Below are 19,122 nucleotides of genomic sequence, written 5' to 3'. Positions count from 1 at the left end.
GCTGCATCTTTGTTACACTTGTCACTTGTTACCCGTTACGAATTATCTTATCACAAAACTATCTATTACCGATAATTTCAGTGCTTGCAGAAAATACCTTACTGAACCGCTTGTCATTTCCTTCTGCTCCTTGTTGGGTTCGACACTCTTACTTATCGAAAGGACTACGATAGGTACCCTATACTTGTGGGTCATCATACGACCAGGTGGAGGAGATTAAGGAGTGTCATTAAAACAGATCACATATATGCAGACGTACACCCCATGAAGAAGAGCTAGATCTATTCGTCTATGATTGTCGAAACAGAAATTGTGCAATATGAAAGTCGTGTGAAACTGTAAGGTGAAGCTACTCGTCAAAGGAAATTTCGAACGGTCCACCGTGCACGACGAATTTGAAAAAAAAATCATCTAAAATAGTTTCAAACATGAACACGAAATTGAACATTTATGGTCGACGAAACTATGAACCAATCGTAAAAATGGAACCAGAACATCGATGTGCATCTTTTTCATGTAGAGCTTATTTTAAATCGAAGCATCGTTGTGTAGATTAGAAGGGGCGGAAGAAAGAGCATTAAGAAGGAGCTTAATGGAGGTAGAGGAAGAAATTAAGTACAGCCTGTACACATCCTTGCATCCGCTCGTGCATCTGGACCCATCGATGTGCACTCGATATGGCTCTCCTTAGCTTGGCTTGCTAGAAATAGTTGATTCGGCCGTTTCCTACCGGGCCAGGCTGAGGAGTGCTTATAAGCTCCGTACTATGCAAGAATTTGATGCAGTCCAGGTAACCAAACGGGTCACTTTCTTCTTGACCGGGCCTGATGCAAGAATTTTATGTAGTCCAGGTAACCAAACGGGTCACTTTCTTCCCGCCCGGGCCTGGTTGGGGTGGATGTGGGCTACCAAACACATCCCCGTGTATGTGGGGGTGGGGTGGGGTGGTGGTGGTGGTTGGGGCCTACGAGACGACGCCACACACCCCTTAGAGCAACTCCAACGCGGCGACCCAAACGGACGGTGATTTTGTCCGCTTTTTATCCATTTGGGTCGGCCCGACGGACACCCATGTCCGCTTTTGTGTTTGGGTCGGCACTTGCGACCAACGCTGGCCTGACCCATTTTTGAGGTGCCGCAAAAAACCACAACTATTTTGAAAATAGAAAACATTAATGCCGGCCACAAAGGACGAAGAGTCCACGAGTCCACATTACATTAAGTAAAAACATTTAATAAAACTAAGAACTAGGAGGCGCGCTGCCCTAGGCGTCCTCGTCGTCGTCAGAGCCGGTGAGGTCGACGAACGTCGGCACCGGGCCAGCCCAGGGGAACGCCGCGCTGACGCTGCTCCTCGTGCTCCAATGCAAACCAGACCTCCCAATCGGGGAGTCTGATGCGTATGCGGGGTTGAGGCGCTGCTCCGGCGTCAGCTGCTGCCGCCAGTGCCGCACCTCTTTCGCATGCGCCCGCGCCGACCGCGACACCGCCGGCACTGGGATCCTCTCCGGATCCAAGTGCCAGTCGTGTGGCAGCGTGACGTCGGTGTAAGGGAGGAGGACACAGTGCTCCCAGTGCTACTTCGCCTGGTGCACTCGGACGCTAATGCGCTGTCGTGGCTGGCGAGAAGACGCCGGCGGAGGCCTTGCCCTTGTTCTTGTCGGAGAAGAACCCCATGGTGGCTAGGGTTGTCGCCGACGGGGGAGCAGAGGGTGGCTAGTCGGGGATGGGCGTCTGCAAGAGGATGAGGACGCCCCCCCCCCCACCCCCGACACGCTCGGATTAAAAAAGGGTGCCTTGCCGTTGCTGACGCACGGGCCCACGGTCGTCCTGCGTCATTAATAAAGACGCGGGGTAGTTGACCGGCCGCCAGGTGGGGACGCGGCGGACACCGAGAGGACGCGCGGCGCGTTCGTGCTGTCGCAATTTTGGAATGAGTTGACGCGTTGGGCCATCAATTTTGTCCGCGGCGCTCGAAATGGGTCGCCGCGTTGTAGTTGCTCTTAGTCCTTACTGGGTGCATCTTCCATTTTCTGGTTGTCATATGAGTTACCAAGTGACCTCTCGTTGAAGCCATGTAAAATGCAGCATGGAGAAGCATATCAAACACCCCAGATGGAACGAGGTACGTACCAGGAAATTGATTTGTTTGGCGCAATGAAATGAAAAGCTGCAGATCTGGTTCACCAGAATTTAATTCCGGTACCTGATTTGGAACGAAAAGGACATCCCCATCGGGTCTTCAGTCTACACACTGCTGTAAAGACGGGTAGGTGCGAAGTTGCGCCAGGAAAATCATTGTACGCTGATCAATAAATGCGCTGTGTCCTCTGCGCCGAGTGACAGATTTCCGTTTTATACATTCTGTGGTCGCCCAACAAATGGACTCTGTAGAAATTTCAGTACTCCAAATCGTATTATTTGTCTACCCTGAATATGATGTTTTTTTTTTGTTGAGAATCGACGGTACCACGCCAGCGCCATACCGTAGTACAGTAGCATCATTCATCAGCCGTCATCGGCCGATCCGCCTGTAGAGTCTGGTAGTACTTGTACCAAATAAAATATCCTCCTCTCGCCCTCGTTTGCATCTACTACTCCAAGAACGCACCAAGGGGAGCGGGGTGAGAGCTCGAGAAGGCGTCATCATGGTGCATCCGGTGGCGGAGGCCGACGAGCGGAGCCCCATGGGCGGGCTCACCGCCGACGAGTACTACGCGCGCCACGGGGTCACGCACACCTCCTCCACCTTCGTCAACCCGCGGGGGCTCCGCATCTTCACCCAGCGCTGGGTGCCCAGCGGGGACGCCCCCGTGCTCGGCGCCATCGCCGTCGTCCACGGCTTCACCGGCGAGTCCAGCTGGATGGTGCTCCTCACCGCCGTCCACTTCGCCAAGCAGGGCTTCGCCGTGGCCGCCGTCGACCACCAGGGCCACGGCTTCTCCGAGGGCCTGCAGGCCCACATCCCGGACATCACCCCGGTCCTCGACGACTGCGAGGCCGCCTTCGCGCCCTTCCGCGCCGACTACCCGCCGCCGCTGCCCTGCTTCCTCTACGGCGAGTCCCTCGGCGGCGCCATCGCGCTGCTGCTGCACCTCCGGGACAAGCCCCGCTGGCGCGACGGCGCCGTGCTCAACGGCGCCATGTGCGGGGTGAGCCCCCGGTTCATGCCGCCCTGGCCGCTGGAGCACCTGCTCTGGGCGGCGGCCGCCGTCGCGCCCACCTGGCACGTCGCCTTCACCAGGGGGAACATCCCCGGCCGGTCCTTCAAGGTGGAGTGGAAGCGCGCGCTGGCGCTGGCCAGCCCGCGCCGCACCACGGCGCCGCCCCGCGCCGCCACCGCGCTCGAGCTCCTCCGGGTGTGCCGGGAGCTGCAGGCGCGGTTCGAGGAGCTGGAGCTGCCGCTGCTGGCCGTGCACGGCGGCGACGACACGGTGTGCGACCCGGCGTGCGTGGAGGAGATGCACCGCCGCGCGGGGAGCAAGGACAAGACGCTGCGCGTGTACCCCGGGATGTGGCACCAGATCGTCGGCGAGCCCGAGGAGAACGTGGAGCAGGTCTTCGCCGACGTCCTCGACTGGCTCAAGGCCCGCGCCGCCGGTCCGCACTCCGCACTAGTTGGTTAGTGGTTGGGTCACGCGTCGTGCGCGGGCCGTGCGTGTCGCCAGTGTGTGGTCCGTCTTGTTCGGAGAGATGGATCAATCATGGGTACGGCGTGCTCCGGCCCGGCGGTGTCGTCAGTGTGTGGTCCGTGGCCGATCCAAGTACGGGCGCAATAAAAGGATTTGTTGACTTGTACTACTTACGTACGTCTTGATGAAATGTGTGCGCCGGTCCTGGTGGTGTGTAGGAGTATCTTCGTCTTTGCAAGTGGCCATGGCTTCTCATCAATGAAAATGTTGTCGTGGTCTCCATCTCCATGGTTAGTGGTTGGGAGTTGGGGGATAGTGGGGCTGCCTATCTTGCCGATCTGATTTAATTTCCAGCACAAATCCTTCGCTGTTCTGAGAATTGATCTAAATACCGAATGGGGCAAAATGTCGATGCTAGGCAACAATCCAATCCCCAATTCTCTGTCAGAACAACTGTAGAAGAATAGCGGAGTACCAGCACATGTCCCACCAATTATTAAAATTTTGACAAAAGGACACACATTTGGTTGTTGCATTTTTTACACAAGTATTCTCAAATTCCTCTGATCGCCACATGGCATACAGCAGTAGCAGGCACCCACGGCACCGGAGGGAATGGATAGGGAAAGTGTAGCAGGGGAGTGTGGTGCTGAGTGGTGGGAAAATATCCGATGATACCAAGCATCACATGATACCATGTCACAAAAATCAAATTTGCATCCTTCAAAAAATTCTAAGAAGCTCATGCCGCTCTTGATACAGGTTCGTCCTTCGGATTCTACTATGAATCGGATAATAGCAACTCCAACTGGTTCAGTTTTTTGTTTGTTTGGGTCGTACCCTAGTGTCCGGTTTTTCATTTGGGTCAACGCGTGCACCTAATGTTGACCCGACCCATATTTTTTGAACGCTGGCTTGAAAAAAACAATTAAAGTTTAAACATGCCAAATCCCACATTTACATTAAACTTTAATTAAACAGAAAATAAAAAAGTATGTGCCGCATATATTAAAATGTTAATCAAGCATTTAAAATAATATTTAACAAGTATTTAGAAATGTTAATCACGCATTCGGAAAATGTAAAATGTATTTAGAAAAAATGTTGATCATGCATTAAAAATGTTAATCGTGCATTCAGAAAATGTTGATGATGCATTTGGAAAACTGTTAAAATGTTCTTAGAAAAAATGTTGACCAGAAAAATGTTGATCTTGTATTTGAAAAATGTTAATCGAGTATTTGAAAACTTTAAAGTGTGTATAGAAAAAATGTTGACCGTGTATTAAAAATATTAATCTTGTATTTCAAAAGTGTTAATCAGGCATTTCAAAAAATGTTGAATGTGTATAGAAAATGTTGACTATGTATTAAAAAAGTATTGACCATATATTAAAAAATGTTAATCTTGTACTTAAAAATGTTAATCAAGCATTTGAAAAATGTTTAATGCGTATCAAAAAATGTTTCATGAGTACACTAAAAATGTATATTTTATACTGAGAAAACCTACGTGAAACAAAAGAAAACAAATAAAAGAAACAAAGAAACCCATTTAAAACTAAAACAGACCTTCAAAAAAATAAAACCAAAGTATAATGACTAAACCGATGAAAAAACGAAGAAAATCGTAGTATCTCGAAAAAAAGAATAACAAAGAAAACCGATAATGAGAAAGAAAATCAAAGAAAAACCAAAGAAAATTAAAATGCAAAAAAAACAAAGAACCAGCAACGAAAAAACCAAAACACCCAGTGAAGAATACCAACAGAAAGACCAAAAAAACGTGAAGAAACAAAGAAAAAAGAAAACGAGAAAAAAATCCGAGCAAGGCGAGCGAACCAGCGAAGGAAAAAAAGACAAAACAATTCAGCGAACGCAGGTATTCAATAGGATTTGCCATGAGCTGTAGCGCTCGCTCGCGTCAGGGGTCGCGTAAATGGCCGCCCAGGTAGGTAGCTCCTCCTTGTTTTACATTGTCGCTTTTTTTATTACTTTTCTTATATTTCATAAAATTCTAAATATATCTATTATAAACATAACTTTACACAGAAAAATGAAATTTTTTAATGATGCATTTAAATATTAACCGTGTATAAAAACTATTTCTCATTATACAAAATATGTACAATGCGCTCGGAAAAGTAGACATAAAGAATACGTATTTTAAAAACATTAATCATGTATTTAAAAATGTTATAAAACATTTAAATTCATGTAAAATATGTTTTTGATGTATACCAATAATGTACAATGCATACTAGACATGGAAAATATATATGCTAAAACACAGTTAATCATGGATCTCAATATTAAGCATGTATTTTAAAATTTTGAAACGTGTAGAATTTTTCCTGATGTATACAGAAAAGTAGAATGCGTATGACAAAACTATACATGAAAATAAATATATGTTTAGAAACTATATTTATCATGTATTAGAAAAGTGTTAAACGTGTACATAGAAAATGTTTGTGATGTATACAAAAATTGTAGAATGTGTATGAGAAAATTAGACATAAAAATATATTTTGAAAAAATGTATATTATGTATGTAAGAATGTTAGACATCAAAAGTATATATTTAATAAAAATATTAATCATGTATTAGAAAAATGTTAAACATGTACATGAAAAATGCTTAAAACGTATATTTAAAATTCTTGGTGTATACAAAAACTGTACGATTTATATGAAAAAGGAGACATAAAAAATTATGTATTTAAAAATATTAATCGGTGTATTTGAAAAATGTTCATGTTCTATAAAATAAAAAAAAGATTAAAACTGACAAACAAAAAAAGAAAACAAAGAAAAACCTAAAAGAGTCCCATGGACAAGCAACAATTGACAAATGTTCCAAATCCCGATGAAACCGTAAAGAAAAACACATACAAAAAATGAAAGAAAAAAGGGAAATAAATCGGGATAAAAGTGGTGAAAAAGAAAGAGAAACAAAGAAAACAAAAAGAAAAATTATAACCGAAGGAAAAAATTCTAAGAAAAAAACACTAAGGAAAACAGAGAAGAAAGGAAAGAGAAGGGAAAACTAGTGAAAACCGAGGAAAAAACCCAGTGAAAAAAAACAGAAGCTATCACAAAGGAAAAAAAGAAAACCCAAAGAAAACCGGTGAAAAAAAAAAAGGAACCAAGGAAAAAGGAAAATAATCAGAGAAAAACCAGACCTATAGTGGACCAGAAAACTGCAATAAAAGTCCTGGCTAGCTCGCGCTCGCCTATAGCAGGACAACCTACCATCTCGCCATAGGCAAGAAATAGCTATCTCTTGCGCCTCGTGGGTGCCCCTCGCGATGGATTCTGTCGTAAGCCTAATTGCCTAGTTTCCTCAAGCCCACACGGCACGACGGCCGTGTTGTTACGCAGTCTATGTCCGCAAGACCATGGCGTCCGCCCATGTCCGTAGTCACTAGTTGAGTGCTACTGCAATCGCTAAAAAATTTCTCAAAGAAAAAAAAACTACAATCGCCCATGCCCGCGGTCACCACATTTGACCCCCTAGATATGCAATTATGACACTAATTACCCCGTCGAGTGGGAATTCATGTGGAATACCCCTTTTAGAAGCTTTGGACCCTCGGTTCTGATGGGTTTTCATTAGGCAAGGTGTGAGATGACGCTCGGGGTCCAAAAATATATGGATGAGGAGGAGGAATGGAACATATGGACAAGAGAAGTCTGGACATGATCGTCAATGATGCCCTCCGATCTTTACACATTCTGGTATGAATCATTTTTGCAACACGCCGATCCTGTCAAACATAAACAAGAAAAATGCAAAATTGGGATAAAATCGTGTTAAAAATCTCTAGAATCTGATATTCGATAGAAATTCCACTAAATGGGGCAATATGTGTCACAGACATACAACTACACGGTAAAAAGTGGAATTCACTAAAAGAAAAACCTTCAGTGCTACAGCATGAGTACTGTCTGTCCTTTGAATTTAGTATACACATGCTCATTGTTTTCTAAAATTTGGGGCAAAATCGATTTTCTTGATATAAATATAAATCGAGTTATACTATGCGTGGACATGTTGATGCAGCTAGATTGATAAATTGTGTTCAAAAGAAACGTATGCACAAATAACGCACATAGCTGTCCATTTCCTTCAATCAGAGCACACGCTGTCGCGGTTCGCGCCTCTGACCCTGAACATCTTACCGAGAGCCGTCTGATATGGATCCAACGTCTCAGATCGCTGCAGTTGCCCATCGCTGGCAGTACAGCAGGCCTTGCATTTGCATTTTGCAAGTAAGCCGAACACATCACAGCGAATCGCGGCGGCGGCATCCCCCCTTGCCATCCGTGGCCTCATCTCTGACCTCTCGCCGGCCCCGGCGTCGCCGACGCGATGCCTCCGCTCCCCAGGCTCCTCCACCGCCACCTCTCTGCCCCGTTCGCCCGCCGCCTCACCCCTTGCCATCTGTGGCAGCCCGCGGCGGACGTCTTCCTCCGTCGCGGGCTCGCATCTTCCTCCGCCGCCGCCGCCGCCGCGGCAGCGGGCCGGGAGAAGAGCTCTAGGAAGACCCTGGGTTACCTTGTCGGCGTGGCAGTCGCCATGGTCGGCGCCTCCTACGCCGCCGTCCCGCTCTACCGCCGGTTCTGCCAGGCCACCGGGTACGGCGGCACCGTCCAGCGCCGCGAGGTCTGCCCCCTCCCCCGCCCCCCTACTACCCCCATTCGATTTACTTATGCAAGTGGGGAATTTGGGGTTCTCGGAACGGCGCATTTCCGAGGATCACCATTTATTAGGTTGTGCTTGATTTGGTCGACACTAACAACACCGATCCATGATTGAGTAGGGTTCAGATTTAAAATCTGCTTCCTGTACATGTTATGTGCGGGAATTGATATGATTCCTAGGTTATGCGGAGTTCATAATTTGTGATCCTCTTTCTTAAGGTTAAAATGGGGATGTGTAGACTTCGGAGTAGTTCTCTAATTAGAAGATTATATAGTATGGGGAAATGCGGCCTCTTCTGGGTCTCTGAATGTTCTATCCATGGCCATCTATAATTGTGTGCTTGAAATTTGTTCATGTTCTGTTGAAATGCCATCAAACTATTTCTGATTCATTTCAAGACAAAGATTTGCATGCAAGATGTTGATCTAATTTTGAAAACAAAAAATGGTAACTGCCAGGCTTAGTCAAAATTTGGTATGGAGACAGCTCTTATTGGTGCTGGTAAATAGGTAAATAGTCGAAAGGGGCGTTAAGATTGAACATCCAGTGTGCCTGTACTTGGAGTGTCGTGTTCCTGGTGTATAACAATGTTTGATCCTCTGCAGAGTGTAGAGGAGAAGATCTCCCGACATGCTCGAGTCGGAACGACGCCATCAAGGTGACTCTTGTTAAACATGGGGTACCAAGTTTCCGGGTACTTCCATTTCCGTTTAGATCTTTTTGAACCCCACAACAAACCACTGAATCATTCCTTAGCAGTTTCCTCTGGATAGATTATTTTGCATAGTTCATTTTATTGTACCTTGAATGTTAATATAATTATTCATTGACGCACGAAGCTTTTGTGTGTTTTAGAGAAAGAAATTGTTGATCTGAAGGTTCCGTTAAAAGACTTCACCGTGAATTTACTCTGAGAGGTCATGAAGTTCCAGTCTGCTCCATTGTGCTTGCTGACTTCTCTAGAATAACTTGCTGTCTCATCTTGGCCGTTCATATCTTATGACTAGCACTTCTAGTATGACTTGCAACTTGGCTGTAGTCAGTTTTACGAACATTGTGCAGTCCATGTGTTGTTGGCTAGCTGGTGGTTGCATGAAGTAGATTCCTTTTACTTGTCCCCTGCACGGTCCTTCTGATTATCTTTCAGCAATACTAAGCTGATATGACACTTGATTTGGTGGAAGATATCTGGAATACATTATCTTGAAGGTTTAGTTGGTACAGTGTTGATCACCATCGCGTGTCTGCAGTATTACCAAAAGCTAACTGTTGTAGAACTTGATAAAAGCGTTAAGGTGCTGACGTAGATCCCTTTTTAACGTTTGATTTTAACTACATCCTTCAAAGTTCAAACAAGAAAAAACTAACTGCTCAGAGTTTCCTGGTATTCACATAAGTGGCATAGCATCTCACATGTAATGTTATGCAGGAAGTATAGTAGTGCTTCAGTTCTTATGTTGGGGCTTTCCCTTGTTCCTTAGATTAAGGCGTCCATTTTGTTTGCAGAGAGATAGTTATCCAATTTAATGCTGATGTTGCTGATGGAATGCCATGGAAGTTTATTCCTACGCAGAGAGAGGTACCATCAGAACTTTAGTGCCAATGAAAAAGCATTTTTGTTTGTGCGTGTATTTATTCTTGCTCTATTCCAATTATAGGTTAAGGTTAAGCCTGGTGAAAGTGCTCTTGCATTTTATACTGCTGAAAATCGCAGTTCAGCTCCAATTACTGGTGTGTCCACGTATAATGTTGCTCCGATGAAGGTATAAAAGCTGTAATCTTGCATATTCATTTATTATTATGACACAATCTTCATGTCCCTGCTGTTTCCTCTTGGAACCTAATTGCACGTTGCAGTATAGTTGTATCCATTTATCTTGTTTTATTATTTTGTCAGAAATTTTGTGGGAACTTTGTGTAATACGTTGTTCTCATTGCTGCATAGTGTTCCTGAGAGCATCTCTAACAGATGCTCTAAACTTAATCCCTCAAACCTTCTCCCTATCCCCAAAAGTCAATTTTTTTGAGGGATTAAAGTTTTCTTCAGCTAGCAGATCCCCTAAAACTTAATCCCCTGTACTAAATATTTGGTCATGCATTTTAGCAAACACCTATAACACACATGCACGCAGCCCACAATCATCACGATCGTACGCATACGCAAGCAGTTCGCACACACACAAGCAGCACATGTAGCGAGGAGAAGGTTGCGGCACCGGCGCCGGCGCCGACAGTGTGGTTCGCACTGAAGAAGCCGCTGCAGTGCCAGTCCCAGCCGTCGGAGGTGCACGTGCCCAAGCCCAAGGCCAACAGCTCCAGTGCCAGTGCGGTCCGAATGCTCGTGCTCAATAGCCAACCTGCGCGACGTCATCCACGGGAGCAAGCGCCACCCTGGCCAGCCGCCCAGCTGCACCTGAGGTCCATGGCATCAGCGAGTTCCTCAACCCCATCGCCCACGAGGTGGTGCTCAGCACCAAGTCCTGCTGCGAGCTCAAGATCACGGGCTTCATGACTGCGGCGCGCAGGGGGGGGGGGGGGGGGGGAGCGCACGAGGTGGAGGGCGATGGCGGCGTCCTGTCTCCGTTCGTGGGCACGCTCTGCCCTGGCACGCCACGGGCTGCAGTACAGTGGCTCGTTCAGGGCGGGCAGCATGCAGTCAAGCCTGACTGCATGATCTTGCTGCAACAGAATTTCGCGTAACTGCTTCATCTCGGTCGCGAGATGGGGCTGGTGGCGGCGGCAGCGGCCTGGGAAAACACCTACGGGAAGTGGCTGTTGTTTCAGGCAGGGGCGTGGAGAAGGAGGAAAAGAACGAACGGGATGAGTGGGGTGCCGCCGACCATGGAACCGGCCGAAGTGGCTGCTGCCCAATTTCGTGAAATTCCTTGTTGCTGCCGAGATTCGCCGGATTGCGGGGGCGGTGGGGTGAGGTGGGGGTGGGGGGGGGGGTCCATTTTCGCGTTCACCAGGTCGGAGCGTCTCCCTATTTTTACTGAGAACGGCTGCTGCTGGACTAAATTTGAGATGGATGGCAGTTTTTTTTTTTTTGGGGGGGGGGGGGTCATTTTTGTGGGATTAAACTTTTTGAGGGATCTGCTAGCTGATGCTTAATTTCCCCAAACAAAAAAATTCTCCTCAAATATGACTTTTGAGGCATCTGCTAGAGATGCTATGATGAACGACAATATGTTCAACCAATAAAGCATAGTTCCTTCTGGCAATATTTCCTATGTTATGATGGCCAAGAAATGTCAGGTGCAATATTTTCCTTTTGTTTTCTTAAGAGCATCTTAGAACATCAGACAAATCTCTGTCGATTTTTGTGGTTCAGACTTTAGAGTAATAAAGGACTTTCAGGATACATAAGAGCACGAGAAAGTGTAGTTAAGCCTTGAAAATGTATGTATCATACTGGTTTGCTACTATTTGCAGATGTAAGTTTCGGTAGATATATCCTTTACTCTTTGAAGATTGTACTCGACCTGTTACAAAAGCCCTACCCTAGAAACAAGACTAGGTACATGTATTTTTGTGATGTCAAATAAGCTGCAATTGTTATGAATGAAAGAAACCCCTGTCTTTGATGGAGCACAACTTTGGAACCTTAACCTTGTTGGCATGTGCTGGGAAGCATGATTGTCAAGAGTGTTCAGGCTGTAGACTTTTCATCATGTTTTCTTCTTGTTAGCCTATAATTAGTGCCTTCGTGGCAATACGGTGGGCAAAATAGCTCTGAACTTGATTTCTACCAGAGAAAAATATGAATCACGGTTGACTTTTGCGAATGAGGTGGAAAATGAAATTGCTTTCAGAAAATTGTAGATATAAAACCATTGTTGAGGTGATGGCTATTTATTTTAAAACATGAAGCACTAAGATGACTTTACATTTTCAGCCTAGTTTATTGCTGCACTGAAGATAAGTTGAGGGTATTCTACCTATGCCAAGTCTTGTCTCCTGATGTTTTGAGTTTACAAGTCCTTTTTTCCTACCCTGCAGGCTGCAATTTACTTCAATAAAATACAATGTTTCTGCTTTGAGGAGCAAACACTTCTTCCCGGGGAGCAGATTGACATGCCGGTGAGTTTAATTTTGCATTCTATGCAGTAATGATGGCTTTTCTAGTTGGCATCACTATTTCTGCACAAACAGAAAAACTTACTTAAACAGTAAGATTCAGGGCACTACAACTCTCGCTCCAAAGGCAAAACTATATATTCCCAGAACAATCCTGTAAAAGAAAAAACTCTAGAAATTCTTCTACATTGTAGAAACTCTAGAAAACTATAGATGACCCAACTTTATACTAACTTTAGTACAAAGTTAGTACAAAGTTGGGTCATCTATTTTGGAACGGAGGGAGTATTTCTAATGATAGGAACTGAAACTGCGTAAGTTGAACTATTGTATCATACTAATATGTACCCATGGTAACTCTGCTGGTTGTTCTAACACGCACCTGAAAACTTTCAGGTATTCTTCTACATTGATCCTGAGTTTGAGACGGACCCCAAAATGGACGGGGTGAACAATATTGTTCTTTCCTATACATTCTTTAAGGTGAAAGAGTAGGAATATTTGTAAGTGACCTGCAACACTAATTCTATTGAAACAGTTACGAAAATCATGTGCCTAAGAATTCCTTCTCATGTAACACCAAGAGTAAAAGGCTAGGCTTTTTTATGTAGTTATTATTAGTTCACATGGTTGGTGGGAATTTTTGCAAATAATCTGTAAGAGTTGCTCCAATGCAATCAAATTTCAGAAACAGTTTTGTGCCAATCTCAAGAATCAAGGAGGGGAACGTATTGTATTGATGGTATCAGGGAACCTTATCACGTGTGTTTGGACTTAAAAATGATAAGGTTATGACTTGACATTCCTCTCAACCCTCAAGTCTTGCCAAGAAAGACCATTGGTACGTACAAGCACGTAGCTCCTGGATGCAGATTGAAAGAAAAAAAATACTCCCTCCGTCTGGAATTGCTTGTTGCAGAAATGGATATATCTCGACAAGTTTTTAGTTTTAAATACATCCATTTTTATCCATTTTCGCGCCAAGTAATTCGGGACAAAGGGAGTAGTACTGTTTAATTTCCACGTAGAATTCCCGTTGGTGCCTTGGTGGCCAAACATGCTGGCGTGGGATGTACTGTATGTATCACCAGCTAGGAGTACGTGCCTGTGTGTGTCGCGACATGAGTGCTTAAGAGGAGAGAAGATCACATGAAAGATCGGTCGAATCGAATCGTATGGGAACGGTACAGGTCTTTCGGACGGTAGCCGGCAGCCCTGTGCATTGCGGGATTCGATTGGCCCCGCCCCCGCGGCTACGGGAGAAGAGACGAGGCCAGGGCAGGCACCCTGCTGCGGCTGTTGAGCTGCTGTCGCACGTCGAGTGGAGGGCACTGCTGGGAGTATATTTTTCTTGTACCGGCGGTAGTGTTTGGCCGCGACCCCGCGTCGCGCCAGCGAGCGAATCCGCCGTGCGGATCGCCTCGCCTCGCCGTGGCCCCGGCCCCGGGCCTGGATACGGCGCCGGGACCGGCGAGCGCCACCGAATCCACCCCCGTCCACGGAGGCTGCGAGCTCCGACGCTGACACCAGCATATGCTACGACATCCACGGCCCATATCTGCTGCTAGGCGCCTCGCCTCGGCCTCGGCGGCTAGCGGCGGCAGGAGTGCGCCGGCTTTTGCAGCAGCACTGCATCAGTTCGGTTGCATTGCATGCGATCGTGTTGCTGCTGCGCGGCGCAGGAGACAGTCGCTGCTCGCTGCGTACGGCGGCCGTGGCGGTGGCGGTGGCGCACGTACGAACGTACCACCTCATGCCGTGCGGCGCGGCAGTCATCTTTACCGGGGCGCCCGGGTACGCAGGTACTCGTTTGGATGATGCGCGCAGTGCAGTGCAAGTGCTGAGGTGAGTCTGGGCCAAGTTCGTGACGGTGCGGATCCTATGATGATGTGAGTATAGTCGCTATGATGATTGTGTGATGTTCACTCGGCTGGTCTGCTGGGGGAAGGTGGCCAGTCAGAGGCTTCAGACTTGGGCGTCTCCCGGTGCGATGCACCCAAGTGCCAGGTCTCCCTCTGCATGGTTCCGGAGAGCGGCAGCCAGTGATGTGACCCATAAGCACATCGGGACAAAGTAAGTAAACACCCGGGGACGATGACGTGTCAACTTGAGAACGTCTCCTCAATTTTGGCATGTGGTACATACATACGCAGAAAAATTTAGTTGTGTGCGTGTGTGTGCCTCCACAATGTGTTTGGTATCTCAAATAAAAAAACTATACAAGACATAGTAGAAGTACGATACTTGCCTGGAAAAATGTTTACTTAATGTATGTCATCCACTGTGGAACTAAACCTGAAGTAGGCATGACAAAAAAAAGTCCCGAGCCAAGTTGTCCGGAATTTATATGTGGTTTCAAAATATAGCTAGCGGACAAGTAATTACACGGCATAGATTTTTTTTTACTTCTCATATTTGCAAATGAGTTCTATTGAAATTTGACTTGATTTGGTAGCAGGCCAAGTATGCCATAAGAATTGCGTTTTGATTTTACTTTATTCTATGATGTTATTTATTTAGAAGATAATACTCGTATAAAGGCAGGGTCTTGGAGTATTTTGATCCATCGGTCATACAGGCTCGAGTCAGCAAATAATTTCCATGGCCACGCAAAATACGTACATGGGCATTATCCATAGAACACCTTATATGTACTCCCTCTGTACCAAAATATAAGACATGTTTTTGCAATTCAAATTGAACTACAAATAATATGTTCTTAATGCTTAAATGGGTTTAAGTGATGAAGTTGTTTTTGATAATCAAGTGATGAAGTTTGGCTATCCATGTGAAGAAAAAGCTCTTTAGTGGAATCATCCCTTTTTGTGCGGCTAGGGGTCATCACAAGATGTCTTATAAAAAACTAGTCATCTTTTCGGAAGGGAATTTAAGTTGTGCTCCCCAAAAAGTAATTGGCTAGTGAGAACCACTTTACGATAGCGGGGTGGCAGACATAGGAATGTATGTGCGGAGTGTGTGTGTGTGTGTGGGGGGGGGGGGGGGGGGGCGTTGGGGTGGGAGGAGGAAGATGAAGGAAAAAAAAGAAGAGCACTCGGTCATCGGATCCCTGATCGAACCACACCGAAAAAGATGACTGGAAGCCAATGAAAATGTAATCATCTACTCCCTTCGTCCGAAATTACTTGTCTCTAAAATGAATAAAAATGGATGTATTTAGAACTAAAAAATGTCTACATACATCCATTTCCTTGACAAGTAATTCCGGACGGAGGGAGTATGAAATATTCCGCGCCATAAGTCTCACTCATATGGGTTTAAACTCTACTGCATTTTTGTACCACGCTTTTTGGGATCACTAATTTATCCCTGATATCCACCAATTGTTCTTGCGCATGTCTTTCTGTAAGTGACCCAAACCGACAAGAATACTGGCATATGGTTAGATTTTCCAGAATTTGATCCAATCGCTCTTGGTTTCGTGATTTTCGTGAGGATTCGACGAAATATCTTGCCAGCCTTAGTGGACATTCTTCTTACCTTTATTATTCTCTCCGTTTCTAAATATAAGTCTTTGTAGAGCTTTCATTATAGACAACATACATATGTATATAAATACATTTTAGAGTGCATATTCACTCACTTTGCTTCGTATGTAGTCTACTTATATTTAGAAACGAAGGGAGTAGATGATATCTTCTCGAATGGAACTAAAATGTTAGCCGACACAGCAATAGATTAATTCATCTAATGCAGCGATAGGAAGTAGCTAGAAACAGTCTGATCTATCCCTGACCATACCTCGATATATATCCCATGATTATATATTCCTCTCACGGCCATCTCGCCACATGAGATTACAGTACATGATCGCATACGGACACACACTCGAGTTAGCTGATCCCGTTCTAGCTTCACCCCATCCCACACATTACTCCACTAAGATCAGTCTATATATAGTATTATCACCGTACCCGTTGCAACTCACATCACATGCCCAATCACATGCGACTATGCGACGCTCTGCATGATCATAAATAGCACGATCGATCGAGATGGTTCTGCTCGGAATTACGTGAGTTATTTCGTTTGACAAACCCACAGCCGTACGCACGAACCAGATACAGCTCGTGCATTCAAGCCCTTACGGTGTACTGAACGATCTCTAGTTATTTTGTGTTGGTTCGTTGTGTACTTGTGTTACTCTTCATCTTTCATCAGTAAATGATTATTTATGGGACTACGTAGTCGGCAAACCCTTGCTCTGTGGTAATATGCATATCTCCCTTTCTCAATCTAAGGATATAGGCAACCATTCTTAATAATATTGACTCATATTTATACATATTTCGATTTGAAGCCTATGTATGTGCTTAGATTTGCATCTAAAAGTACTTTTATGTGATGTTATAGGATTCATAACTATACTACTACAGACTATAATAGAAATGGTGAACGAATCCGAGATTGGAGGAATCCAGTCTATATACCAACATTTAAATAGTAACTGATGTGTCTCTAACTAATCTTTATTAATGCAAAGCTACAAGTGAAAATGTATAAACTCTGAGCGATATATATGCGATATCTATAAGTAAAAATTGCAGATATCACATACTATCGACCAAATGCGATAGGAAACCGAAAGAGGACCATGTGGTTGTCTGGAAAATATATTCAAGAAGTGGTATCCCTATCTGTTTGAAATATTACATTGCACTCATTTATGCAGCACAAATCAGGCTGTTTGGAATATATTGGCTCATCATAATGGATTTAAACGTAATGAACCCTCTGCCTGTTTGGAACACAGGAATAAAATGCCATGACTTAGTACTTCCTATCGTGGACCGAGAAAAAAAAGGCACTAAAGTTGTTTCATTGCACCGCTAAGAAGCACACAAATTCTCCAGAATGTTCAACCTCTTGGTAAAAAAAATATCTAAATTAGCACGTAGGAAAGTAATGAATTTTGGAAGTTCAGCTGTTCTGAACCAAATATCTCTCCACAGGAAAGGAAAATCATATACATTTTTTTGCGAGTCCCTCCATTCAGAGGAGTCCAGTGGAGCAAGCTAGCCTTCACAGGCCATTTTATCTGTACTCTCTCCATCTTTCATGAATAAATCAATGAGGCCTTGCAAGATCAAGTTAAACTAAGTGCAAATGAAAATTAAGTATGCATTGCTCATTTGTACTTCTAGATGGATATGGTAAAGTGGACAATTTCAAGTCAGCTATCATGATAGATATGGTAATTAAAGTGGACAATCAAGTAACAAGTAAAGACACGAGCCTCCTTTGAGGGTAACAACAAAATCAATTAATTAATCATCAAAATAACGCATCATTAGGATCACTGTTAAACACAATCGTCAAGAATCAACCGGACGAAGCAAAAAATGGCGAAGAAATTAGCGAAAAAGAAGGAGTTAAATTATCCCAGCCTAGCCATGCCATCCCTCCCACTACACGTAGGAGGAAGAACTACTACATGCACATCTCGCTGCCCCTCACCTCCTCGTCGTCCTCACCGTCGCCACCCATCGCCGGCGACATGCCCCCCGCGCCTCCACCTCCGCCGCCGCGCGTGGTCGATGACGACGTCTGGGCGCCGGCGCCCCCGCTGCCGCCGACACCGGCCTTGTGGTTGTGCATCCAGACCTTGAAGACCTGCCTGGTGACCCCGATCTCCCGGCAGAAGCGCGCGACCTCGTCGTCCCCGGGCGCGCGGCCGGGCTCGCGCTTGGGCATCCGCCACCCCAGCCGCTCGGCGAAGCGCAGCATCCGCGCCTTCTGCTCGTCCGTGAACTTGGTCCGCGTCCGCCGCCTGCTGCCCCCGCCGCTGTGCGACCCGCCGCCGTCGCCGCCGCCCATGGCGACCCCGGAGGGGCCGGCCATTGCCAGGTGGTGGTGCATGTAGCCCGGCGGGGCGCCGGGAGAGGGCAGCATTAGCGGCGCGTGCTGGCTGGCGGCGCCGGGAGAGGCCGCGCCGTCGAGGAATGCCTTGCGGTGGAAGTTGCGGTGGCAGCCGCAGGCGGCGCAGAGGAGCGCGGCGGGCTGGCTGTCGTCGGGGGTGTACTCGCAGCAGCCATCGGAGGCGTAGGTGCCCAGCTTCGCCGCGTGGTTGCGCAGGCACTCCCTGTACACCTCCCTCGCCCGCTCCTGCTGGTGCTGCAGCTGCTCCATTGCTCTCTTCTCCTCCCTCCCTCCCTCTTTCTTGCCTTCTTTCTTCTTCTTCTTTCCCTCTCCCTCCTCTCTCCCTCCCTCTCTCTCTCTCTCTCTCCCTCCCACCTCTCTCTCTCTCTACTTCTACTATGTGGCCCGTTCAGCAGCAGCTGTGCATGCTACGTGGGAGCTTGAGAGGAGCTGTAAGTTTGTGCTGGGTATGTAGTGGAAGAAGTACTGCTGGTACTCAAGCATAATGCATGTGGAGATGTGGGAACTGTGGTTGTGGCTCGGCAGTTCGGTGCACGTCGAGATGGTAGATTTGCCGTGTGTTGTTCTTGATTCTTGCAATATATTTTGTGATCCTGGCATTTTGGGTGTAGGGGGGACTGCTTCTCGCTGCCGCAAGCAAATGGAGGACAGACAGGGGCACTGTTTGACTTTCCTCTGTGCTGCCCTTGGAGGGTAGCAGGTGCAATGTTTTGAGCCAGAATCTTTTCAAGATACGATCACACATGGAGTATATCTTCCCATGTCGTATTTAGGATGTGCACGTACTTTGCATACAGAAGTGTATATC

At 46.2% G+C, this 19,122-nt stretch overlaps 3 protein-coding genes across 3 annotated transcripts; 2 read left to right on the top strand and 1 right to left on the bottom strand.

Moving 5' to 3' along the window:
• The first annotated feature begins 2,214 nt into the window (after positions 1 to 2,214).
• LOC109753917 (caffeoylshikimate esterase) lies at positions 2,215 to 3,914 on the top strand. Its single transcript, XM_020312838.4, has one exon. The coding sequence runs from the start codon at positions 2,649 to 2,651 to the stop codon at positions 3,624 to 3,626; it is 978 nt and encodes a 325-aa protein (XP_020168427.1). The 5' UTR covers positions 2,215 to 2,648; the 3' UTR covers positions 3,627 to 3,914.
• A 3,952-nt stretch (positions 3,915 to 7,866) lies between these two features.
• LOC109753908 (cytochrome c oxidase assembly protein COX11, mitochondrial) lies at positions 7,867 to 13,121 on the top strand. Its single transcript, XM_020312831.4, has 6 exons — positions 7,867 to 8,300; positions 8,945 to 8,997; positions 9,846 to 9,918; positions 9,998 to 10,102; positions 12,339 to 12,419; positions 12,813 to 13,121. The coding sequence occupies exons 1-6, from the start codon at positions 8,007 to 8,009 to the stop codon at positions 12,909 to 12,911; spliced, it is 705 nt and encodes a 234-aa protein (XP_020168420.1). The 5' UTR covers positions 7,867 to 8,006; the 3' UTR covers positions 12,912 to 13,121.
• Positions 13,122 to 17,674: 4,553 nt separating this feature from the next.
• Positions 17,675 to 18,902, bottom strand: LOC109753965 (zinc-finger homeodomain protein 11). The gene has a single exon (XM_020312885.4). The coding sequence runs from the start codon at positions 18,561 to 18,563 to the stop codon at positions 17,865 to 17,867; it is 699 nt and encodes a 232-aa protein (XP_020168474.1). The 5' UTR covers positions 18,564 to 18,902; the 3' UTR covers positions 17,675 to 17,864.
• Between the last annotated feature and the right edge of the window lie 220 nt (positions 18,903 to 19,122).

The sequence above is a fragment of the Aegilops tauschii genome, chromosome 4 (genome assembly GCF_002575655.3).
Source record: "Aegilops tauschii subsp. strangulata cultivar AL8/78 chromosome 4, Aet v6.0, whole genome shotgun sequence".
NCBI classification, from domain to species: domain Eukaryota; kingdom Viridiplantae; phylum Streptophyta; class Magnoliopsida; order Poales; family Poaceae; genus Aegilops; species Aegilops tauschii.
Note: the sequence above shows the minus strand (reverse complement) of the source record. Positions and strands in the feature narration are given on the sequence as shown.